Raw genomic sequence first — 26021 nt, 5'->3', positions numbered from 1 at the left:
TTAGATTTTATTGCCTGGAATGTAGGAGACAGAAATATACAAGTTCATAAGCGGTATAGATAAGGTAAATACACATAGTCTCTCTATCCACCCCCCCACCCCGGAAAGGTAGGATGGTGTGCTAAAAGCAAGGTGGCATTGGTGAGATGTTTAAAAAGGGACTCTAGAGGAAGCTTTTTCATGCAAAGGATAGTGCCTATTTGGAATGAGATGCGAGAGATAGTGATTTTGAGGACACTTTAGCAACATGAAAAATCACACCTGCATTTCACATTGGAGCAAATTCTTTATTTTAATGCTGAACAACTGACATTTTTAGGCAAACTTACAGCACCATGAAGCCAATTCAGACTGATTAAAAAAAATAAATACACAATTAACACAAACTTAGAATGTAGTTTCATTATTACACTCTGCACTACGAACAATCAAGAGATATGGAAGCCTGCAGCTTTAAAAAGGCATTAGCCTGAACTGTGCTAAGAACTTGATCCAAGACCATGTTCTCCCTGCTGCTGGGAACCTGGCAGAATGTCTTGGCACTGCTGCACCACGAACCTGGAACGAATCACCCCTGTCCTGGTGTGAAGGGAGTGTTTGTGTCTAGGGCATGTAATGTGGTCACTTAGCCCCTAGGTGTAGGGTTCAGGACCAGTACAGCAAGAGCGGGTCATTGCTGGACTGAAAGGCCACTCCCATCATCTATCACATACAATAGCAGCTACTGTCATCCCTTTTCAGACTGATTCACTGATTGGCTACACAGTTCTGCCCAGCCTAGATATTTCACCATGAAAGCAAACATGTAACAAGAAAACTATAGGATCTGAATGCTGCCATACATCTGCAGCTGCCAACCTGCAATGGCTTGCACACAACTGTACTGGTTAGAGTGCAGTCCTGAGCCTCACATTTCAGAATCAGAATCATGTTTAATATCACTCGTATATGTTGTGACATTTGTCGTTACGCAGCAGCAGTACATTGCAATACATAATAGAAACTAAATCACAGTAAGTAGTGCAAACAGACATAGTAGTAGTAATGAGGCAGTGTTCATGGGTTCATTTAGCCATTCAAAAATCTGAAGGCAGAGGGGAAGAAGCTGTTCCTGAATCTTGCACCCAAATAAGACATGAATTACCTTTGGCCTCAAGCACCTGCACCAGACCAGGCCAGGGTGTTTCATTCCAGGTTTGCGATGCAACAGTGCCAAGACTTTAGGCCAGCGACCAGCAGTAGGGTACAGCCCAGAACCTCACGTCGCACCAGTAAAAGCACTGTTAAGTCCACCCAACCAAAACCAGCCCTCACAGGAATTCTCTCCACTCTGGATGATACTTTGCCATAGAGCTGGAACAGAAAACCAGGATTAAATGCCACAAGTTCAGAGTTCAGCTCCAGTACTGTCTGTAATGAGCCTGTACATCCTCCCTGTGGAACGCATGAGTTTTCTCCAGGTGCTCTCGTTTCCTTTCACAGTCCAAAGATGTACTGGTTAGGTTAATTGTTAAGCTGTCCCATGATTAGGTTAGGGTTAATCGGGGTTGCTGGGGCAGCGTGGCTCGAAGGGCCTACTCTGCATTGTATTGTTAAATAAATCACTTTATACACAAAACTACAATGATCCATTTTAGCACTCTTGTTCCTGGAACATATCAAGCACTAAGAGACCAGTATGTTGGAAATAGAAACTTCAGTACCGAGCACACATAGTAAGACATCAATTACATTTGTATTGCCTTCATTTTTCCAACATTGTGAACAAAATGCTAAGAATTTCACCTTACTGGGTGGAGATGCATCTCTACCAAAGGAGGTGCAAGGTGCTTCTTCCATCCACTAGCCTGCAGGTCACCCTTGGGCAAGGTGTAGTATCTGCATGGGCCCGTTGATCAGGGTCATGAGAAGCCATGGGAGCAGGGGTTGGATGTCACAAGTCATGACACAAGGCAGACAATTTCTGAAGAGTATTGATAATGGCTGGGGTCAACCATCTTGTAAAGATGCAATGACACTGCCCAGAAGGTGGCAATGGCAAACCAGTTCTGTAGAAAAATTTGGCAACAATCATGGTCATGGATAGACCGTATTCATTCATGTCATATCACACGGCACTTAATGATGATGATGACTGGTCATCAGGCAAGCGTAAATTTGTTTTGATAAATACAAGAATGTTATTTCCAAATATGCAGAGACAAAATTTAACTTCTATAAGACCACAAGACTTAGGAGCAGAATTAGGCCATTCAGCCCATCGAGTCTGCTTCACCATTCCATCATAGCTGATCCTGGATCCCGCTCAACCCCATACACCTGCCTTCTCGCCCTGTCTTTTGATGCCCTGACCGATCAGGAAAGTATCAACTTCTGCCTTAAATATACCCCACAGATTTAGCCTCCATGATAGTCTGTGGCAGAGCATTCTACAGATCTACTATTCTCTGGCTAAAAAAAAAATCCTCCTTACCTCTGTTCTAAAGGGTTGCCCCTCAATTTTGAGGCTGTGCCCTCTAGTTCTGGATACCCCCACCAGAGGAAACATCCTCTCCACATCCACCCTATCTAGTCCTTTCAACATTTCGATGAGATCCCCCTGCATTCTTTTAAATTCCAGTGAGTACAGGCCCAAAGCTGCAAAACACTACTCATATGTTAACTAAATTCCCAAAGCTACCAAATACTCCTCGTATGTTAACCCCTTCATTCCCGGAATCATCCTTGTGAACCTCCTCTGGACTCTATCCAATGACAACGCATCCTTTCTGAGATATGGGGCCCAAAACCATCAACGGTACTCCAAGTGTGGCCTGACTAGTGTCTTATAAAGCCTCATCATCATCTCCTTACTTCTATATTCTATTTCCCTTGACATAAATGCCAATATTTGCATTCTTTACCACAACCTTGCCCTAAAATTAACCTTCGGGGAAACTTGAACAAGGACTCCCAAGTTCCTCTGCACCTCTGATGTTTGAACCTTTTCCCCATTCAGATAACACACTATTGTTCCTTTTACCAAAATGCATTCTCATACATTTCCCAACACTATATTCCATCTGCCACTTTTTTGCCCATTCTTCAATTTGTCTAAGTCCTGCTGCAATCACATTGCTTCCTCAGCACTACCTACCCCTCCACCTATCTTTGTATTGTTACGTACCCCGTAACTGGGTCACTTACCAGCAAAGATAGAGAGGTCCGTTGAAGTCTGATGGTACTATTTTTTAATGGTATTTATTGATAAAAATACACAAAAATAATATCAATGCAAACATACATATAATATACGTCGTCAATACTAAATCTAAAAGCGCGGGTATAATAATAATCAATAAGAAATAGCTCTATCGTTGTCTAGGGGATAATGTATTGTCCGATGGAAATATAAAAGTCACTCAAGTTCATTCAAGCTGCAGCTTTTGGTTGGAGAGAGAGACGGATTAAAACTTGCCCATTCCTTTTATGATGTCAATCCTTCGAGAGTCGTTGGGGGCTGATTTCCCCTTTGTGGTTAGCTAAAGCCGGGCTTCCGTGGTAAAGGCCCCACCAATTCCGAGGCAAATGGAAAAGGACACACGTGGGCTTTTCCACCGGCTTTCGCTATTACGCTGTTACAGGAGTTCTAGCATTTCTTCTGGTGCGTCTGAGGGGCTGTTCCCACAGACCCTCTTTTATCCTCTTTTATTCACAGGGTCTCAGATGTCAATCAGGTTGAGATGATGCAATCCCTCCACCAACCCCCCTCGGTTCATTGCCTGGAGGGGCTTCGATGAATCGTACAGTATTCAATACACAATTCCGTCTCCAAAAGACAATGACCTGTTCCGTGGCTTTGTATCTCGGAGGCCCAGGACACATTCCAAACATTGAGGAATCTGCGTGTCTCTCTCCCATTTCCTGGGTCTCCTGACTCGAATCAATAGCGATCCTGCGATTCTCAAAAAGGAGGGGGCCACAGGCGTAACAGTATAATCTGCAAACTTTGCCACAAAGTCATCTATTCCATTATATAAATTATTGACAAACAATGTGAAAAGCAGTGGTCCCAATACTGACCCCTGAGGAACACCACTAGTCACCGGCAGCCAACCAGAAAAGGTCCCTTCTATTCTTACTCGCTGCCTCCTGCCTGTCAGTCATTCCGCTGTCCATGCCAGTATCTTTTCTGTAATGCCATAGGATATTACCTTGTCAAGCAGTCTCACGTGTGGCACCTTAAAGGCCTTCTGAAAATTCAAGTAAATAACATCCACTGCCTCTCCTTTGTCCACACTGCTTGTTACTTCCTCAAAGAACTCTAACAGATTTCCTCTGCCAAGATTTCCCTTCACAGAGAACATGCTGACTTTGACTTATTTTCTCATTAGTCTCCAAGTACCCTGAAACCTCATCCTTAACAATAGACTCCAACACTTTTCCAACCACTGAGGTTAGACTAACTGGCTGATAATTTCCTTTCTTTTGCCTTCCTCCCTTCTTAAAGAGTGGAGTGACATTTGCAATTTTCCAGACCCCCAGAACCATGCCACAATCAAATGATTCTTGAAGGATCATGACCAATGCATCCATCATCTCTTCAGCAACCTCTCTCAGGACACGGATGCAGTCCATCTGGTCCAGGAGACTTATCCATCTTAAGACTTTTGAGTCTGCCTAGCAGTTTTTCCTTTATAATTGCAATGTAACTCACTCCTGCTCTGTGACACTCACAGACCACTGGCACTTTGCTATTATCTTCCACAGTGAAGACAGATGCAAAGTACTCAAGTTCATCTGCATTTCTTGGTCCCCTATTACTACCTCACCAACGTCATTTCCCAGTGGTCCAATACCAACTCTCACCTCCCTTTTACTCTTGATACAACTGAAAAAAAAAAACTTTTAGTATCCTGCTTTATATTATTAGCTACTCTGCCCTGTTATTTCATCTTTTCTTTACTTATAGCTTTTATTAGTTGCCTTCCGTTGGATTTTAAAAGATTCCCAATCATCCAATTTCGCACTCACTTTTGCTACCTTATATGCCCTTTCCTTAGCTTTTATGCAGTCCTTAACTTTCCTTGTCAGCCATGGTTGCCTACCCGCTATCTGAGAACTACTTCTGTGGGACAGATCTTATCCTGTGCTTTGTGAGCTATTCCCAGAAACTTCAGCCATCTCTGCTTTGCTGTCATCCCCACCAGTATCCTCCTCCAATCCACCTGGGCAAGCTCCTCTCTCATGCCTCTGTAATTCCCTTTATTCCATTGTGATACTGATACATGTGACTTATGCTTCTCCCTCTCAAAATGAAGTATGAATTCAATCATATTATGATCACTGCCTCCCAAGGGTTCCTTTACATTAAACCCTCGGCCCACTGGAAATCATGAAAATCGTTAGCCACAACATCGAAGGCTTCAGCCACAGTAAAGCAGAAATCCTGGCAAACTTAAAACCGGACATCCTGTGCATACAAGAAACACATAGGCTGAACAACCAACCCTACATGCCAGGAATACACTTGGCTATTGACACCCCTAGCCAAACGTATGGAAGTGCAATCTTTGTTAAAGATAAATCTATAGTAATGAGCACAGCAAACATCCAAGGTGGCTCAATGGAACTTCTGAAAGCTGAAACAAAACACATAAATATCATCTCAGTCTACAAACCCCCTAATGAACCATTCACATGGCCACCTAACCTAGATCTCCAGGACAAAATGTACCTCATTAATGGTGACTTTAATAGCCATAGCACCAACTGGGGATACGAAGATGACGATGCAAATGGATAAGTTGTAACATGGGCTATAAACAACAGCCTTGAGCTACTATACGAGTCAAAGCACACCCCTACCTTCACTAGTGCCAGATGGAGAAAAGGATACAACCCAGACCTTGCCTTTGTTACCTCGGCAAGCTCCAACCTCTTCACATGATCAGTCCTCCAAAATACACCCAAATCCCAACACCGTCCAGTCCAGGTAGAATCCCTTCCAGTTCTGATACCTGTACCGTCAAAGTACCTACCAAGATTTAACCTGAGAAAAGCGAATTGGACATCTTTCACAGAATCCCTTGATCAACTTATCGATACCATACCACCAGAACCTGGTCATTATGATGAATTTGTCTGACTAATCTGGAAAGTAGCGTAACAGAATATACCTAGAGGCTGCAGAACCAAATATATTCAAGGATTGACCAGCGATATCAAGCAAAGTTATGATGAGTATGTCAACTTATATGACCAAGACCCGTTTGGTCAAGACACAGTTGAAATGGGAGAGTCAGTTCTGTCCCTACTGAGCCAAGAGAGACAACAGCATTGGCAGGAACCGATAGAAAATACAGACATGACCAAGAACAGTAAGAAGGCACGGGCAACTGTTCGGAAACTCAACTCAGACAATAGACCATCACAGAGGATTGCTGCCGTAACACCCAATCAGGTTGCCCACCAGCTAATACTAAATGGTCGACCAAATAACAAGGAATGGAGGCAAAAGAGAAAGCAACATCAGGAGATGGAGTCAGCTCTCTCAAATGGGAATAACAACTTCCCACCTCTCACCCTAGAAGAGTTAAAGGATGAAGTATCACAGCTAAAACCCAACAAAGCTGCTGGCATAGATGGGATTCTTAATGAATTCCTTAAACACCTTGGACCTAAAGCACTCCACTGGCTTCTGTCCCTTTTTAACTGTTGCCCAAGATCATTAAAAACACCTAAAAAGTGGAGCAGAGCCTAAATTGTTGCTCTCCTAAAACCCAATAAAGACCCCAACATTCATAAAAAGCTACAGACCGATTTCCTTGCTCTGCACCCTCTAAACTCTACGAGAGACTCAAACTGAAAAGAATAGTCGAAGATCTTCCAACACCAGTCCAAGCCAGGTTCAGGCCAGGCCGCTCTTGCTGCGGTCAAGCCCTGAACTGAACCCAATGTATTGAGGATGGCTTTGAAATGCAACAAACTACAGGGGCAATATTTGTCGACTTAACAGCAGCATACGGCACTGTGAATCACAGAGGCCTTCTACTGAAATTATCTAAAATGTTAAAGAACAAAACCACATTCAAAGTAATAAGAAGCCTCCTAGAAAATCATAGATTTTATGTAGAAATGAATGGAATTAAGAGAAGGTGGCGTCCACAAAAGAATGGACTACCACAGGGATCAGTCCTGGCACCTCTACTATTTAATGTTTACACAAACAACCAACCAACCTTTCCTAACACATGCAGGTTTATCTATGCAGATGACCTATGCATAGCAACACAAGCTAACTCCTTCCAAGAAGTTCAAGTACAACTTACAGCAGTCCTTGAAGCAATGAAACAGTATTATGAAAAATGGTCTCTGAACCCAAATCCATCAAAAACTCAAGTGTGTGCATTCCACCTGAGGAATCGAGAAGCAGCTCGGAAACTCAAGATCTTCTGGTGTGGGAAGGAGCTCGAACACCATCTGACTCCAATTTACCTGGTGTGACACTGGATAGGATGCTCACATTGGCCACCCACATCCAAAAACTCCGAGGGAAAGTTGGCTCTCGCAATTCTCTCCCAAAAAAAAATTAGCAGGCACGAAATGGGGAGCTAATGCTCACACACTTAGATCAACTGCCCTAGCACTCTGCTATGCACCTGCAGAATACTGTGCACCTGTGTGGGGCAGATCAGCCCATGCAAAGAAAATTGACCCGTTGCTTAACGAAGCCTGCCGAATAATCACGGGCACACTGCGCCCCACACCCACTAACATCATTTACAGACTTGCAGGCGTTGCTCCCCCAGAGATCCGAAGACACACAACAAAAATTGAAAAAGATGAACAGAACTCGGATCCACGGCACCCACTACATCATCGTGTGCCAGTTTCCAACCGCCTAAAATTGAGGAAATGCTTTGCTACGGTGGAGGAACTACCGCACGGTACATTCCCCCAAACATACAGGATTGACCTCTGGCAACAAACAGAAGCCAGAACCCCAGCAAACAATACAGTGCAAGACCCACAGAGATGTTGCCGGACGGGGCATTGCTTGACAGACGGAAGTGGTGCACTCTCAACAGAGCGAGAGCGGGAGTCTGTAGGACGAGAGACAATATGGTGAAGTGGGGTTTAAAGACCAGCGAATCCTGTGAGTGTGGGAAAAGGGTGCAGAACATTGAACACATTCTGCACAACTGCCCACTCTCACCTGATTTAGCTGACACTGACCTGCTCAACGTCAACCAAACAACACTAGAGTGGCTGGCTGTCTGGTGTGACAAGCTATGATGATGAGCTCCTCAATAAGATCTGGGTTATTACACAACACCCAATCTAAGATAGCCTTTCCCAAGTAGGCTCAAGCACAAACTGCTCTAAAAAGCCATCTCGTAGGCATTCAACAAATTCCCTCTCTTGCGATCTGACACCAACCTGATTTCCCCAATCCCCGTGCATACTGAAGTCCTCCATTACAATTGTGTCATTACCCTTATTACATGCCTTTTCCAGCTCCCTTTGCAATCACAACCCCACATCCTGGCTGCTATTTGGAGGCTTATATACGATTCACATAATGGTTTCTTTATTCTAGCAGTTTCTTAACTCCACCCACAAAGAATCAACATTCTCTGACCCTATGTCACCTCATTCCAGAGATGTAATTCCATTTCTTACCAAGAGAGCCACACCACCACCTGTGCTTTCCTGCCCGTCCTTTTGATACGAAGTATAAGTTCCCAACTACGGCCTTCTTTCGGCCACAACTCAGATGTCCACAACGACATACCAACCAATCTCCAATAGCTCAACAAGTTTGCCCACCTCATTCGGAATACTACTTGCATTTAAACACAGCATCTTTAGTCCTGAATTCTTCACCCTTTTGAATTTTGCCTCCATGGTACAATTTAACTCTCTGCTGTCTGCATTTGTACCCAATCATTGGCTTGTCCTTCCTTACACTCATGTTACATCCATCACAGAAACAGAGAAAACCTACAGCACAATACAGGCCCTTCGGCCCACAAAGCTGTGCCAAACATGTCCTTACCTTGGAAATTACCTAGGGTTACCCATAGCCCTCTATTTTTCTAAGCTCCACGTACCTATCCAGGAGTCTCTTAAAAGACCCTATCGTATCCACCTCCACCACTGTCGTCAGCAGCCCATTCCATGCACTCACCACTCTCTGCGTAAAAAAACTTACCCCTGTACCTACTTCCAAGCACCTTAAAACTGTGCCCTCTTGTGATAGCCATTAAAGCCCTGGGAAAAAAACCTCTGACTATCTACATGATCAATGCCTCTTATCGTGTCACCTCTCATCCTCCGTCACTCCAAGGAGAAAAGGCTGAGTTCACTCAACCTATTCTCACAAGGCATACTCCCCAATCCAGGCAACATCCTTGTAAATCTCCTCTGCACCCTTTCTATGGTTTCCACATCCTTCCTGTAGTGAGGCAACCAGAACTGAGCACAGTACTCCAAGTGGGGTCTGACCAGGGTCCTATATAACTGTAACATTACCTCTCGGCTTCTAAACTCAATCGCATGACTGATTAAGGTCAATGCACCATATACTGTCTTAACCACAGAGTCAACCTGCACAGTAGCTTTAAGTGTCCTATGGACTCAGACCCCAAGATCCCTCTGATCCTCCACATTCCCAAGAGCCTTACCATTAATACTATATTCTGCCATCATAATTGACCTACCAAAATGAACCACTTCACACTTATCTGGGTTGATCTCCATCTGCCACTTCTCAGCCCAGTTTTGCATCCTATCAATGTCCCGCTGTAACCTCTGACAGCCCTCCACACTATCCACAGCACCTCCGACCTTTGTGTCATCAGCAAATTTACTAACCCATCCTTCCACTTCCTCATCCAGGTCATTTATAAAAATCACAAAGAGAAGGGGTCCCAGAACAGATCTCTGAGGCACACCACTGGTCACTGACCTCCATGCAGAATATGACCCGTCTACAACCACTCTTTGCCTTCTGTGGGCAAGCCAATTCTGGATCCACAAAGCCATGTCCCTTTGGATCCCATGCCTCCTTACTTTCTCAATAAGCCTTGCATGGGGTACCTTATCAAATGCCTTGCTGAAATCCATATACACTACATCTACTGCTCTACCTTCATCAATGTGTTTAGTCACATCCTCAAAAAATTCAGTCAGGCTCGTAAGGCATGATCTGCCCTTGACAAAGCCATGCTGACTATTCCTAATCATATTCTGCCTCTCCAAATGTTCATAAATTCTGCCTCTCAGGATCTTCTCCATCAACTTACCAACCACTGTAATGATCATCTATTTGTAAACCTGCTGGCTCATCCTCAGCTCTATCATCCTGGTTCCTATCCCCCTGCCATATTAGTTTAAACCACTCCCAACAGCTCTAGTAAATCTGCCTGCAAGAATATTGGTCCCCCTCAGATTCAAGTGCAACCTGTCCCTTTTCTACAGGTGCCACCTGCCCCAGAAGAGGTCCCAATGATCCAGAAATCTGAATCCCTGCCCCCTGCTCCAAATCTTCAGCCACACATTTATCCTCCACCTCATTCTATTCTCATCCTCATTGTTTTGTGGCACAGGCAGCAATCCCTTGATTACTACCCAAGGTCCTGCTTTTCAGCTTCCTTCCTTACTCCCTGTATTTTATTTTTCAGGACCTCTTCCTGTTTCCTACCCATGTCATTGCTACCAATATATACCACAACCTCTGGCTGCTCAACCTCCCTTTTCAGGATATTGTGGTTATATTCACAAACATCACGGACCCTGGCACCTGGGAGGCAAACTACCATCTGGGTTTCCTTCTCGTGTCCACAGAGTTGTCTGTCCCCCTAACTATAGAGTGCCCTATTACTGCTGCCATCCTCTTCAGTTCCCTACCCTACCCTTCTGAGCCACAAGACCAGAAGTGCCAGAGGTGCGGCCACTGTTGCCCCCCCCCCCCCAACAGTTCTCCAGTACTCAAAATGGAAAACTCATTGTTGAGGGGGACAGCCACAGGGGTGCTCTCCACTATCTGACATTTTCCCTTCCCTCTATATAGTCGTTGCCTGTAAATACATTGCCACGGAGCAGCACAAATCATTTTCCCTTAATCTGTTGTGAACCATTAATTGCGATGTATTTTTCTCTTTTAAACAAATACACTCAATACCACAGTTCCAAAGACAAGTTGTCAGATCAAGTAGAGTGAAATACCATTTCTTGTTTTTAAAAGCACCTCAGTATTTTGGATCACATTTTTGTTAACACAAAATACAAGCAAGATAAATTCCATAGAGGCACTGGAATGGACGTGTTCAAAGAACTTAGCAGCTCCTCATGTTCCAATTCCTTCTATAGAATGTGTGTTAAAACTAAGATCTGAAAGGTTTTCTTCCTGACCCTCATGTTCAAATTGACTCCATGAAATGTCATTTACCTGTGAAGAGAAACACTTCCAATTATTTTATTTCAAGTTTTCTGCAAAGCAATATCTTTTGAGAAATTATGATGTGTACTGGATTGAAATGTAATTGGTTCTAAGCATCAATATATTTTCTCATAAACGATATAGAAACAGGAAAGGCCATTCTATCCTTCAGGTTTTCTCTGCTATGCAAAATGATCATAGTTGAATCAGCTGAAACTCTATTTTCTCTTCTATCCCCAAATGTTTTTATTCATTCCATAGTCTTTTAATAAACATAAAACTTATTGAACTTCATTTTAAGTACAGTTTGTGCCTCCAGGGTAGAGAATGCCAAATATTCACCTTCTTTTTGTAAAGAAATATTCCCAACTCTTTAGGCTTAAATGGCTTATCTCTTATTCTGAGACAGTGATCCCACAGTTCTAGACTCCTTAAAAGAAAACCTTCCCATTTCTACCCTGTTGAGCTATTTAACAAGTTTATATATGTTCCAAACAGAGGTCCAGTCTCCTCAGTATCTCATGACAGACCACTCATTCCAGAAAGCAATCTGATGAGTCCTCACTGCATTTCATCTGAAGCAAGGATTTCTTTTTTAGACAAGGAGACTGCAACTGCACACAAAACTCCAGGTGTGGTTTCATCAGGGCCTTAAGGTTGTCATAACTGGGGGTGATAATGAGGATAAGCTCCCACTACCTATTAAATGCTCCCAATGGCGTGCATCTCAAATAGCCTCTGACAACCAAGTCCAGCTCTTGGCCTTCATGTGGCTCAGCTACTAAGCCTGAAGTAACTGCTTCTACTGACTGGCGACTCACGTGATACTGCTGGAGTCAAACTGCATCAGTCTCTGCCACTCCTTTGGGTTTATCAGTTGTGTGGAGAGGGGGAGCTTGCTATATGGGCAACAGCTCCCTCTTCATATCATACTGCCCAGGCTTGCATATCTAGTCAGCTAGGATGCAACATCCATGGTCAACTCTGACTGGTGGAGGCCTCACATTAGAAGGTTAATAACCATAAAGCATTTTAAGATGAAGATTTTATAATTAAATTATACACACTTAAAGAAAAAACAATTTTCATATTCTGACTAAAGATGGAACATACTGACATCACCCACGATAGTACCTGTATTTGTGTTTGAAGCTCCTCCTCTGTAAGGTGGTCCATTTCATCCCGTTCTGAGCTCCACTGCACAGAGACCTTCCCGTTTTCTACCAGGAGGAGAAAATCTAATGAATACTCACCACTTGGTTCCTCATAAATAATAAATCCCATTGTAGGGATTAAACGTTCAAACGTCATTATTTATCAGAAGCCCCATTAGCAGAAGGACTGTATCATTTTACCATCATTTAAAAACAGGGATTTGACAGAGCTTGAAGAGTGAGTGCAGGAAAAGGAAGCTTATCACCTCGTGTCATCTCATCTATATTCATGCATAGCCCTTGTAAACAACAGGCACCACAGGACTGAGGTGTGTGGTGGAACCCCATTGGGTTCACTTTCTGCATCATTGATACAAGCCCTGTAATTAGTTGTGCTCTTTAAAAAAAATCACATCACTATACTTTGTCTGCAGTTGGCATTTGAGGCAACTCAATGTAGTCTTACCGTTTAAATTTTTTTTAAAAAAAAAGCACCAAAATAAGACTGCCAAGGCAGAGAAATTAACTGCTTTTTTAAAATTTAGGAATAGACATAAAATTTATGCTATCCTCAGAATTAATTCTTCTAGTCAAGTCCTGGGTAAATGATCTGCTTTCCACCCATGTCACTACAGTTAATGTAAATGCTGCTTTGCTTGTCAAGTCTGGGATAGTGTATGGCTTTACCCAGGACAACAAGGACCACCTTCTGGAATGCATCTGATAAAGCTTTCTGTATTGCAGACTTTTGCATCCTTCCAATTGTTAGTGCATAATTCAGTGGATCTGAAATTTAAAACAAAAAAAGGTCTTCACTGATTGCTCAGTAGATCACAATTACATTTGATAGTATTTTCCTGTAAGCACATCAGAAAGAATAAATGAACAGTTTCAATAAGCTTCAAGACTTCTATAGCCAATAAATGAATATTCAAATTTGTCACTTATTTAAGAGCAACTATTCACATTAAATACTCCATAAAAAGCAATTAAAAACATTGATTTAAAAAAATGTTTTCATAGTGATGAGGCTTAAGAGCATCTATTCAAATTCAGCCAGATAATTATTCTTTGAGTTCCTCCAGCATTTTTGTGTGTTGCTGTGAATTTCCAGCATCTGCAGGAACCTTGTGTTTACATCATCAATTACCACTGTTGACCAACCAGCTAGAGAACCAAATGATTATTTTAGCCTGCTATCCAAATGTAGTCTTGGCAGCTACACCTCAAATTTGGAAGAATCAAAGCAACATGTCTGTCCAGAAAATATGGGCATCAAGTAAGTTGACAGAGGAGCTTCATATTATGTTTGATACAATCCAATTGATTTAACCTGAGAGCTTGCCCATATAACTGATCAAAATCTACCAATTTCCAATCTACTCTGAAGACAATAACCTTGATGAACAGATGATAGATTATTCCAAATCCTCCCCCTTGTTCTGATTCTATTAAAATACAAGTTCCTTTTAGTACTGTGAATGAGGACTGATATTTATGTGTTACCCATTGTTTGCTTTGTATCAAACTGCACAAATTGGTTTATGGTTTAATAAACACAAGAGATTCTGCAAATGCTGGAAATCCAGAGCAACACACACAAAATACTGGAGTAACTCAGCAGATCAGGCAGCATCCATGGAAAGGAATAAACAGTCAAAATTTCTGCCCTAAACACTGTTTACTGTTCTGCCCTAAACATTCACTGTTTACTCCTCCTCATGGATACTGCCTGACCTGCTGAGTTCTTCCACCATTTTTTGTGTGTCATGGTTTAAATACCATATTCGGGGGGGGGGGGGGGAAGCAAATGCAACAGCAAACTTTAATTTGCAAGCAAGTTGTTAGAAAACCAAAGTGTTTGTAATGCAGGTGTTGGATTATCATCCTTGGGCAGGTGTAGAACTTTGCCCTTGGGAACATGGTAAGGTGGGACTGCATTGCTGAAGTTGTCGTCCTTTTAGGTGCAAGTTAAAGATTCATGGCAGAATGAAAAGCAGAAAGTTCTCCAGCTATTATCATCATTGTGCCATGTTGTATGACATGGGTGATCATTGTCTTGACCATGATTGTTTTAGGCAAATTTTTCCACAGAAGTGGTTTGCCATTGCCACCTTCTGGGCAGTGTCTTTACAAGACGGGTGACCTCCAGCCATCATCAATATTCTTTAGATCTTGTCTGCCTGGCGACAGTGGTCACATAACCAGGACTTGTGGTATACACCAGTTGCACATACAAACATCCACCACCTGCTCTCATGGTGGGGGGGGGGGGTGGAATCTATGCAGGTTCTACAACAAGGGTGACCTGCAGGCTAGCGGAGGAAAGGAGCGTCTTACACCTCCTTTGGTGGATATGCATCTCCACCCCACCACCCTCTAGCTGTGCTGACCAATATTCTTTAACCAACATCAGAAACTAATTTAAAACATTTACTCATAATAGGAACTGATCTGCATTACTGTGATGTTATAACAAAGTTCTGCACTTCAAAGCTAATTGTTTCTTACCTGTCACATCTTGGATTTCAAATTCCTCAGAAACCCCAACACCTCTGGAACACATGCCATAATTTCTAAATTTAATTTCCATTACACAAAGGTATTTTATGCTCTTCCTCGGTGACTGCACCTCTTGGGAATTTTTTTCACATCCATCGGTATCAGAAAACCTCTGGAGCTGTAAATTAAGATGAGGACTGAAGAATGCAACACTTTCACTATCAAACACAGGAATCATTATCTATAAAGATTCAAGTGCAGCAAATGATCATCATATATTCTTGCAGTCTCAAACATTGAACCGAGGCATTCCACATTTTGGTAGTTTTCTTGTCAAAACCATTACTATTTGTGACATCTTTATTGCTCGTAGAGAAGCTTGTTCCAAAAGTACTGAGGACACTAACTTGTATCAATATTCAAATATCTGCATTTCATATAAAAGTTAATGAGGAAGAGCCAAAGACCACTCCCAGAAGGAACAACAGTGTGTGAATCTGTTTTACAAGAATGTGGCATTCAGATATTTATTTTTATTTCTCACAGCGGCAGCAGAACAATTAGTTCCTCACTTTACATCACCAGTCAATGTCTAATTTAGCGCAAGGCTGACAGGAAAAGTTGGATGTTCAAACAGTATTTGACACAGTTTGTAAGATGTTAGAATCTATTATCAAGGAAGAGGTTTCAGGGTCCTTGGAGGCACACGATAAAATAGGCTTATCAGCTTGACTTCCTCAAGGGAAATTCTTGCCTGATAAATCTGATTTGCTTTTGTGTTACAGATCATTGTCTTGCTGCATCATCCAACTTCTAGTAAGCATCAGGTGACGGACCACTACCTTGACATTATCCTGTAAAATGACTTGGTACAATTTTGAATTCACTGCAAGCTGTGCAGCAAAGCAGCCCCAAACCGTGATGCTTCACATTTAGGATGAGATGTTGGCGTTGGTGTACAGTGCCCCTTTTTCCTCCAAACTTTCTGCCAAAATGTTCAACTTTTCTCTCATCTGTCCACAAAACATTGTCACAGAAGCATTGTGGAACATCCAGGTGTCCTTCCATGAACACTATTCTTGTTCAGAGCTTTTCTTATAGTGAACACACGAACAGACTTCAAGTTTCAGAGATTTCTGCAGGTCTTTGGCTGATACCCTTGGGTTCTTTATTCACCTCCTTCAGAGTGCACGTTGTGCTCCTGGTGTGATCTTTGCAGGATGCCCATTCCTCAGAAGAGTAGCAACAGTACTGAGTTTCCTCCATTTGTAGACAATTTCTCTTACTGTGGACTGATGAACACTCAGGTCTTAAGAAATACTTTTGTAGCCTTTTCCAGCTTTATGCATCTCTACAATTCTTCTAAGGTCCTTTGAAAGTTGTTTTGACTGAGGCATGGTGCACAGAAGGCAAAGAGTGGGAATAAAGGAGCCTTTTCTAGTTGGCTGTTGGTGTTCCACAGGGGCTGGTCCACAAATCAAACAGATCATCAGTGACAGGCAATTCAAAAAACTTATAGTGGGATTGGAGAACATCACATGGAAGGCATTCAAGGATGTCGTTGGAAATTTTCTTGGCAACTACAGAGCAAACTATGTGCATCTGATTGACAACATGCTTCAAGCGTACATGAAGTCCAACTTGACACGAAAGATTCATTTTTCTGCATTCCCATTTAGAATTCTTTCCTGCAACTCTTGGCACTCTCAGTGACGAGCACGGTGAAAGGTTTCACCAGGACATCGTGGTCATGGAGAAATGGTATCAGGGCAACTGGAATCCGTCAATGCTGGCTGATTATTATGGACACTTAAGCAAGAAGCCTCAGATACTGAGTACAAATGAAAACCATCAAATCTTTTTTCTCTTAGTTGAACAGTTGTAAGCAATAGTTCAACTAAGCAAAATTAACTTTATACTATTAAATGCATTATATTAAATAAAAGTTAATTTCTTGTTTCTCCAAATTCCTACGTGATACAAATAGTCTGAAGTTATACTTGTGTTCAGCTTCAAGCGGTCTATCATAAACATTAATCATTTTAAGGAAGTAACACTTTCAAAAATATTTGTTGTCCAGTGATATTGAAAGGGCATATACAGAGTGGACATGGAAAGGTTATTTTAAATAGAGGAAGAGTCTAGGACCAGTGGGCCTCAGAAATAGAAGGATGCCCCTGACGAACAGAGATGAGGAGGAATTTCCCAAGACAGAGGGTGGTAAGTCTGCGAAATTCATTACCACAGGCAGCTTTCGATGTAAAAATCATTGAGTATATTTGAAGTGGAGGTTGATAATTAGGGTGTTGAATGTTACAGGGAGAAGGCAGGCGAGTGAGCTGAAAATAAAAATCAGTCATGACCAAATGGTGGAGCAGACTCAATGAGCTGAATGGCCTAATTCTGCTCCAATGTCTTATGGCCTTATTAGATACCCAAGTATGCTCGACTAACGAATGATTTGCTACTGAGCATCAGCCACAAGAGTTGAGGATGACTAGGGCACGATGAAAGAAAGTTCAAATATAAAGGGTCGGGATGACATCACAGGAGGAAGTACCAGAGGGTAAATCAGCATGACCAGTGACTCAAGGATCAGATGTTGCCAGAGGATAGAAAAGGAAAGTAATCCGATTCTACAGGAGCAAAAGGTTTATAATTAAACTAGGGAAAGTGGATTTGATATTGATGAAAGTTTAAAAACACTGCAGATGTGGGAAAGCCGAAATAAAAACAGAAAAATGGCAGATTACAGAACATGTGAGAAAGAAAACTTAAACACTCCATCACTGGGAAAACGGCAACCGAGTTAGTTTTAAGTTGCTCAGAATGGGGCAGAGAGGATGGGACAATCTGAAATTTCATAGGTAGACTGGAGTCAGGAAGCTGATGATAATGCCATCTAGCTGACAAATTAATGAGGGCAATTAGCAAGAAGAGGGAGAAAAGGCTGTGATATGTATATCTGAAGGGAATACCCAGCAGATCAGACTATCAGCAAAGGGAAGGCATCTAAGGTATCATTGATGCAAGTGAGAAGGGGCTGGATCAGGGAGAAAACATGGAGTCAAGGAAGAAAGGAATGTGTTCAGTGATACACGAACAGTCTGAAGTAACAGATCTGCCTAGCCAGTACTGCTTGCAAGAGGTAGAAGCAGATGTGCTGGGGACACTGTGGAGGGGAGAAATCCCTAGGAAGAAGGTGATGACTGACTAGGGCAGGGGCTCCCTAAATTTTTTGTGTCATGGACCCTTACCGTTAACCAATGGGCCCATGCTCCCCAGGGGGAACCCTGGTCTAGGAGATAAATAGCCTATTCCAGTGTTAAGGTCATAATCCAGATGAAAGAAGGAGGAACTGTCTGTGAACTGACATTTGGCTTATGTGGAAGATCACTTCGAACTGAACCAGCTTCATTCATTTGCAGGGTGATGAGATTTTGATGTTGTGTGTTTGAGGGGGAACTTTTCAGGTACAAAACATGGCCTTGGGCAAGAGTTCCCAATCTGGAGTCCACAGACCACTCAGTTCATGGGATAAAAAAGGTTGGGAAACCCTGGTCTAAGGGAAGCACACAAGCTACAGTGTTCTGAAAGGCTTGCAATTCCTAAAAAAATGAAGATAAAAAGGAACAGAAGAGAATATGTGTATTTATGCCACAAATATGCCAGGCAATTGTTATTTCTAATAAGAATGTAACTACATGCTCTCAAAATTCAATAGTATCACTACCATCAAACTCCCCACCATCAACCTCTGGGAGTCACCACTGCCTGGAAACTAATCCAGTTCAGCCATGTGAATATAGTGGCTACAAGGACAGATCATAGGCTACACATTCTATGCCAAGTGATACAACAAGGACTTTTCAGCAACTACAAATCAAGAGTGTGATGGAACACTCTCCACCTATCTGAAGGACTGCAGTGCAATAACTAAAGCAGTCCTTCTAAACAATTATCCCATCCATGCCGGATGTAGTGGCTTTCAGGGCATGCTATTTCTATAATGCAGTTGTTACTTGCCTGGGCTACTCAGACATTACCCATCAAATGAGTGACCTTTACCATGAAGAACGACAAGGTCAGCAGGTAGGTTCCCTTCCAGGTTGCACACCATCCCAGTTTGGAAAAGGATCACTAATCCTTCCATCAACAAACTATAAATATTCAAACTCCTACCCAACAGCACAGCCAGAATAGCTTTGCAAGAAAAGTTGCAATAGATTGTTCACTGCCCTCTGAATGGAAGTTAGAAATGGAGACTAAATGCTGGCCTTGTAGCAATGCTCTGAAAATGAATATTAAAAAAAATTCCAAGCTGCTATCATCCGGAGAATTTTTTTACCTACATGTCAAGTTGTAAGTTAAGTTACAGCATATAATTTTTACTTATATTATGCCACATTGCTCAGAATCCTCATTGTGCTTACCCCAATTATCTGACTGGACCATCCATTGAAACCAAGGTAGTAATTTGCCAACTCCTGGCACTTGAAGCTATTCAGAGATAGCTGGTGCTCTTGAAATGCTTTCATGGAATGCTGCTTTGTGCACATTCGAACCTGTGCAAAAATTAAACCAACTGCATTACTATTACATTATGTAGATCTGCAAGCAATATTTTGTTGTGACGAGATGGTGTATTTTAAGACTGTACAAAGAAAAGATTCATGAATTAACAGCAACATCTTCCAGGTTTCCAACACAAGACATTCTGTAGATCTTGAGCAAAACAGCAGGTCAGACAGCATCTATAGAGGGGAATAAACAGTCAGCATCTTGGGCCATATCCCTTCATCAGAACTGTAAAGGAATGGGGAAGAAGCCAGAATAAGAATGTGGGGGAGGGGAAGGAGTACAAGCTAACAGGTGATAGGTGAGACTCACACATGTCTGCAAGATACCTTCTTGTACTTTAAAGTAGCACAATTTCAACAAAAGTTAAACCAGCAACATCTTAGAATTAGCTTCATTCTGATTAGGAATAATGATATAATTATTTGTATACACTTGAATTTCGAGGCTACATTTCTTATAAAATCCTAATCATTTGAAAATTATGACTCACCTTCAAAGGTCGCTCTTGAAATAAACACTCTTCGTTTGTAGCTTTCTGTGCTCTACTGGCATTCAGTGCTGAATAATATTTGACAATGGCATAAAAACCTGGTTCAGCTACGGCAGCATTCCTGGATACTCGCAGAAAGTAGATGAGTCCGTATTTAGAGAAAGTTTTGAAAACGCAATCCTATGAACAAAGAAAACATCAACTGTAGTCGCCTATAGAACCCCACCCCCAACCCTCCTCATCTCTCGGCTAACTCACATAAATTTCTGCCTCAGTCTCTTTAGGGAGAATGCTACAGATAAACAAAGTCTTGTTGTTTCCAGTGGGAACTTTAAAATCCACGACTTCTGCCTGCATCGGATTTATGGTATTTTCAGCCATTACCAACCGAATACTCCGCCAAACCTTCAAATGAAAGATGACCGCTGCTCACAGCAACTGCCTCGTGAATATCAACTCCTGATTGGACAGATCCAGGCCTCTCCCCCTAGCCGTTCTCGATTGGCTGAGCAGCTTCTTTCCGTGTTCGGGTTGTCTGGCTGCCGTTGTTATGCGAGCCAGCAGTAGAGGGAGTAAAAATCCTGGAGTGTGCAAAGGCAATTAGAGAAAACAACAAGGCGTTTAGGAAAGTTAAGAAGTATCACTTTCCGACTGACCTTATTAAGTATAAAAGGGCATAGCCCATGGTGAAGAAAGTGGTGAAGGTTGCGAAAAAAGTTTACTGGAGGTCATATTGTGATCGTATTGGAAGGGATATTAAACTTGGAGACGTTTAGGGACTGATTAAGAAAATGGTGGTGGAGGAATTCCTAGGGCTAATAATATTCCAGTATTGATTTAAAAAGGGAATACGATTGTTACCGAAGTAGAGAAGTTTGAGTTACTGGCTGGGTCATTTGATGAAATTCATAATTGAATTGAATGATCTTTATTGTCATTGTACATAGATACAGTGAAACTCTGTTTGGCTTCCTTTCAGGCAGTCAAACAAAGCGGTAGATAAAAACAAGACAGTGATAGAAAAACAGTATTAAATAGATAAGTAGCAGAAAATAAGTTGCAGCAGCACCAGAATATCACAGTAATGCACAAAGTGCCATTGGTGCAAGTATTTGAGTCCTTGTGTGTGCTCACAGTTTCAGTCATTGCTCTGTGGGAGTGGTGTGATGGAGGCCACAGCTCTGGGGTAGAAGCTGTTCCTCAGTCTATTTGTTCCGGCTTTTAGTGTCCTGAACCTTTTGCTGGACGGCAGCAGGTCAAACAGGGAGTGGCCGGGGTGTGTGGTGTCTCTGGTTATGCTGATTGCTTTCCTCCTGAGTCTGCTGGAATAGATGGTGTCCAGTCTTAGGAGCTCCATCCTGACAATTCGCTAGGCCGCCTTCACCACGCGATGCAGGTGTTGTCGCTCAGCGGCTGTGCAGCTGGTATACCACACTGTGGCGCTGTTGGTCAGGATGGTTTCAATTATGCTTCTGTAGAAGTTAAGCAACAACTTTTGTGGGAATTTGGCCTGTTTCAGCTTTCTGAAACTTTCAAGATGATTGAAGTGAAGAGGCTGAGGGTAAGGCTCTAAGTGAATACCCTGATGTGCTGGAAGCCAGCTGTAGCAATGACAGTATCACTGATGTAGTCTTTTCTTTGTGTGAATTTATGAAAGCTAATAATAGTTCAGGTCAGATGGCTCCAGGAAAGGATGGTATACGTTATTGTGTGTTTAAACATTTAGCTGACAATTCCTGAGATGATATTAAAATTTTTGAATTCTATTTGGAGTTTAGGCCATCTTCCCTCCTCGTGGAAAACGGCAGTAGTAGTACCTATTTTAAAACCTGGGACCCCCCCCCCCCCCCAATCTTTCTAGCTGTAGACCAATATCACTAATGTCCCATTTGTGTAAATTTATAGAACGTATAGTAATAGAGTGGTTGAATTATATTTTGGAAAAAGAGGTGATACAGCATTTTATCAGAGCAAATTTTGTAAGGGTAGAAAGACAGTTTTATGTTTGGAAGATGATATTAGGAAAGTACAGGTAAATAAAGTAGTTGCAATAGTATTTTTTGATATGGAAAAGGCATATGATTTGTTTTGGAGGGAGGATCTTCTGATTAAATTATGGAAATTAGGAGTGAGGAAGGCTATATAATCTTCTGAGTTTTTTAAAATTTGGACAGTTTATGCAGATAAGGGTAGGTAAGGTATATTCTGGCTTCAATGGGATAGAGAATAGGACCCCACAAGGCAGTATTTGTAGCCCTTTACTGTTTAATTTTATGATTAATGGTATTTTCTCTGAGATAGGTACTGGAGTAGGTAAATCACTTTTTGCAGATAACGGAGCTTAATGGATCAGAGGTAGAAATTTCAATTTAACTGTGTATAGGATGCAATTAATGATTAATAAGCTTGAACAATGGGCAAGTAGATAGGGTATTAAGCTTTCAGTAGCTAAAATACAAGTTGTGTGTTTAACAAAGAGGATCAATAGACCTGCACTTAATTTGAAATTATATGGTCAAACTCGAAGTGTCAGTGGTAAGATTTCTCAGCACGTGGCTGGATAATAAGCTGACGTGAAAGTCAGCTGACGTCAGTAAAATAATTGACAGATGTAAAGGGCATTAAATATCCTTAGGTGTCTATGTAGCTATTCTTGGGGTGCTACACAAAAATCTCCATTGAAATATATTTGTTTATTTAGATTTGTTCTTGATTATGGCCATGTGCCTTATGGATCAGATTCATTTTCAAATTTAAAATGTTTGGATGTGATACAAACACATGCTTTAAGATTGTGTTGAGGTGCAGTAAGGTGGTCTTCTGTTTTGGCTTTACTGGTGGAAATGCAACAATAAAGTTGCTGAAGTTGATGTTAACTTGCTGGATTAATTTGAGGGTCAAAGAAATAATCATCCTGTTAAAGGTGTGTTGGAAGACTGTTGGGAACATCATAAGAAGAGTCTTTTTAATTTTAGGTGGCTGGATTGTTATCACGCTAGGAATCTGGGTTTGCTGGATTATATAAGTTGTCCCACTGTACCTTTTTCAGTAACCCGACTTGTTTTTTTTCCAATGACTTTATTTGATTTTAGGTTGCATGATTTAATGAAGTCCAAGGATTCTGATATGCGTGAGAGTCTGTTTATTCACCAATATGTTAAGGAAAATTGTTGTAATATGTTAATCATTTTTACTGATGAATCAAAAGATAATTTAACTGGAGATGTTGGTATGGCCATTTTTGTGCCTGAATTACAGGTAAAAATAAAGAAACATCTTACTTTTATCAGTATATACAGCAAAATTGGTTGCCATTATTTTGGGCTTACAGAGTACGGAGGAAATTTGTCCTTGCAAAGTTCTAAGTTCAGATTCTTTTTTGGTTTTGACTAGTCTTAAAACGGTTAATTCTAGCAGTAGGTCAGATTTACTGCTGAAAGCTGTTCAAACTTTATTTCATATTCAAAGTATTGGTGTACATATCTTTTTCTTATAGGCATATAGAGCTGTTGAGGTGAATGAGCGGCTCAATTGTTTGGCCAAAAAAGCTATTAAAAGTTCATCTGTGGGTATAGACCTTCTACTTAGCAAATCAGAAACTAAGGGTTGGTGGGGTTAAGGATTAGGGAATTATGGCAAAACCTGTGGGATAATGGGCATAAGGGGAGACGCCTTTACAGAATACACAAAACTGTTAGATTGACGGGGAAGGGGGTAAAACAAGAAGGGAAGGAATTGTATTGACTCGACTTAGACTTGGGCATACTATGCTTAATTATTTCTTGTATCTTGTTGGAAAGCATCACTCAAGTGTGTTGGTTTTGTCGTCATCCTGAAACAGTTGAACACATTCTTTTCCAATGTGAAGCACATAAGGTTGAAAGAAAGTAAATGCATCCAGCCCAAGATCTTAAGGCACAAACTAACGGAGATGGGAGTAGACTCTCACATGGTGGATTGGATAGTGGACTACTTGACAGATAGACCTCAGTATGTGCGGTTGGGAGACTGTAGGTCTGACACGGTGGTCAGCAGCACAGGAGCGCCACAGGGGACCGTGCTCTCTCCGGTCCTGTTCACCCTGTACACATCAGACTTCCAATATAACTCGGAGTCCTGCCATGTGCAGAAGTTCGCTGATGACACGGCCATAGTGGGGTGTGTCAGGAATGGACAGGAGGAAGAGTATAGGAAAGTGATACAGGACTTTGTGATATGGTGCAACTCAAACTACCTGCATCTCAATATCACCAAGACCAAGGAGATGGTGGTGGACTTTAGGAGATCTAGGCCTCATATGGAGCCAGTGATCATTAATGGAGAATGTGTGGAGCAGGTTAAGACCTACAAGTATCTGGGAGTGCAGTTAGACGAGAAGCTAGACTGGACTGCCAACACAGATGCCTTGTGCAGGAAGGCACAGAGTCGACTGTACTTCCTTAGAAGGTTGGCGTCATTCAATGTTTGTAGTGAGATGCTGAAGATGTTCTATAGGTCATTTGTGGAGAGCGCCCTCTTCTTTGTGGTGGTGTGTTGGGGAGGAAGCATTAAGAAGAGGGATGCCTCACGTCTTAATAAGCTGGTAAGGAAGGCGGGCTCTGTTGTGGGCAAAGTACTGGAGAGTATAACATCGGTAGCAGAGCGAAGGGCGCTGAGTAGGCTACGGTCAATCATGGAAAACCCTGAACATCCTCTACATAGCACCATCCAGAGACCGAGAAGCAGTTTCAGCGACAGGTTGCTATCGATGCAATGCTCCTCAGACAGGATGAAGAGATCAATACTCCCCAATGCCATTCGGCTTTACAATTCAACCGCCAGGAGTAAGATATGTTAAAGTGCCAGGGTTAGGACTCAATGTATTTAAGTAAACTACTTAAGAACTTTTTAAAAGCTATTTATTAATGCTTTTTGAGAGGGTAATTTTAGATGCATATCATATTTTTACTGAGTTAAGTATTGTATGTAATTAGTTTTGCTACAATAAGTGTATGGGACATTGGAAAAAATGTTGAATTTCCCCATGGGGATGAATAAAGTATCTATCTATCTATCTATCTAATCTTTGGGGATTGATAGATTTCATTTAAAAACTTTACTAAGTTTTAGAAGTGACTAATTTAATTCACAATATTGTCTTTCATTATTTACAATCTATAGGGCTTTTTGGGTAATTTAGTTTTCACTTGATTAAAAAAACTGGAAGTAGTTTTATTTCCCAACTCTCTACACCGCACTCCCATCCAGCTGGTGGTGGTAATGCACCTTTATGTTGGGCTGCCAACTAACATTAAAAGTCAGAACAAGCAGCAGGAGGGACAGCGATATTGATTAATTACAGAAAAAGCATATACTTCTTCATGTTGTCTCGTCTCGACCATTTATAGTTTGTTCTGGTAGCCAATTTCTCGCCAGATGGTCCCAGTTTTGCAGCTATTGACATGGACCTTGTTAATTTGGACAACGTTTGAGCCAGCAAGGCTCTTCTTATTCTTGTCACTCCAATCCAGTGGTTTTTGTGGGCAGATGTAGCACAAGTGCGAAGAATCCCTGGTAGTGGAGAATGACACAAATCCATTAATCCCATAGTCCAAATCATTGACATACATCGTAAAAAGTAGCTGTCCCAACACTGACCCCTGCCTTCTTCACCACCGACTCAGCCTGGAGGATAACCTTTAGGGTATCTTGCACAAGGACTCCCAAGTCCCTTTGCATCTCTGCATTTTGAATTATCTCCCTATCTAAATAATCATCTGCCCATTTATTCCTTCCACCAAAGTGCATGACATAAACATTCCAACATTTTACTTAATTTACCACTTCTTTGCCCATTCCCCTAAACTATCTAAGTCTCTCTGTTTCCTCA

General features: G+C 41.8%; 1 protein-coding gene across 2 annotated transcripts; it reads right to left on the bottom strand.

Moving 5' to 3' along the window:
• Positions 1-273: 273 nt before the first annotated feature.
• rdm1 (RAD52 motif containing 1) lies at positions 274-20572 on the bottom strand. Of its 2 annotated transcripts, XM_073070672.1 has the most exons (7): positions 20411-20572; positions 20153-20332; positions 19515-19646; positions 15091-15259; positions 13267-13365; positions 12560-12645; positions 274-11434 (listed from the first exon to the last, which is right to left on the bottom strand). In XM_073070672.1, the coding sequence occupies exons 1-7, from the start codon at positions 20531-20533 to the stop codon at positions 11333-11335; spliced, it is 891 nt and encodes a 296-aa protein (XP_072926773.1). In that variant the 5' UTR covers positions 20534-20572; the 3' UTR covers positions 274-11332. The 2 variants fall into 2 exon arrangements, 1 of the variants encoding a protein (XP_072926773.1); XR_012101995.1 differs by lacking the exons at positions 274-11434; positions 15091-15259 and having other exon boundaries at positions 12596-12645.
• Positions 20573-26021: the final 5449 nt, after the last annotated feature.

The sequence above is a fragment of the Hemitrygon akajei genome, chromosome 18, assembly GCF_048418815.1.
Source record: "Hemitrygon akajei chromosome 18, sHemAka1.3, whole genome shotgun sequence".
Lineage (NCBI taxonomy): Eukaryota > Metazoa > Chordata > Chondrichthyes > Myliobatiformes > Dasyatidae > Hemitrygon > Hemitrygon akajei.
Note: the sequence above shows the minus strand (reverse complement) of the source record. Positions and strands in the feature narration are given on the sequence as shown.

Bases quoted from the DNA above. Each gene is read 5' to 3' on its own strand.
- rdm1 (XM_073070672.1), bottom strand. From the start codon at position 20,533: ATGGCTGAAAATACCATAAATCCGATGCAGGCAGAAGTCGTGGATTTT. The intron at 15,260-19,514 runs GTAAGCACAATG...CTTAATTTACAG, and splicing joins GGTCCAGTCAGATAATTGGG to CTCCAGAGGTTTTCTGATAC. The intron at 13,366-15,090 runs GTAAGAAACAAT...TTTAAATTTCAG, and splicing joins TGAAATCCAAGATGTGACAG to ATCCACTGAATTATGCACTA.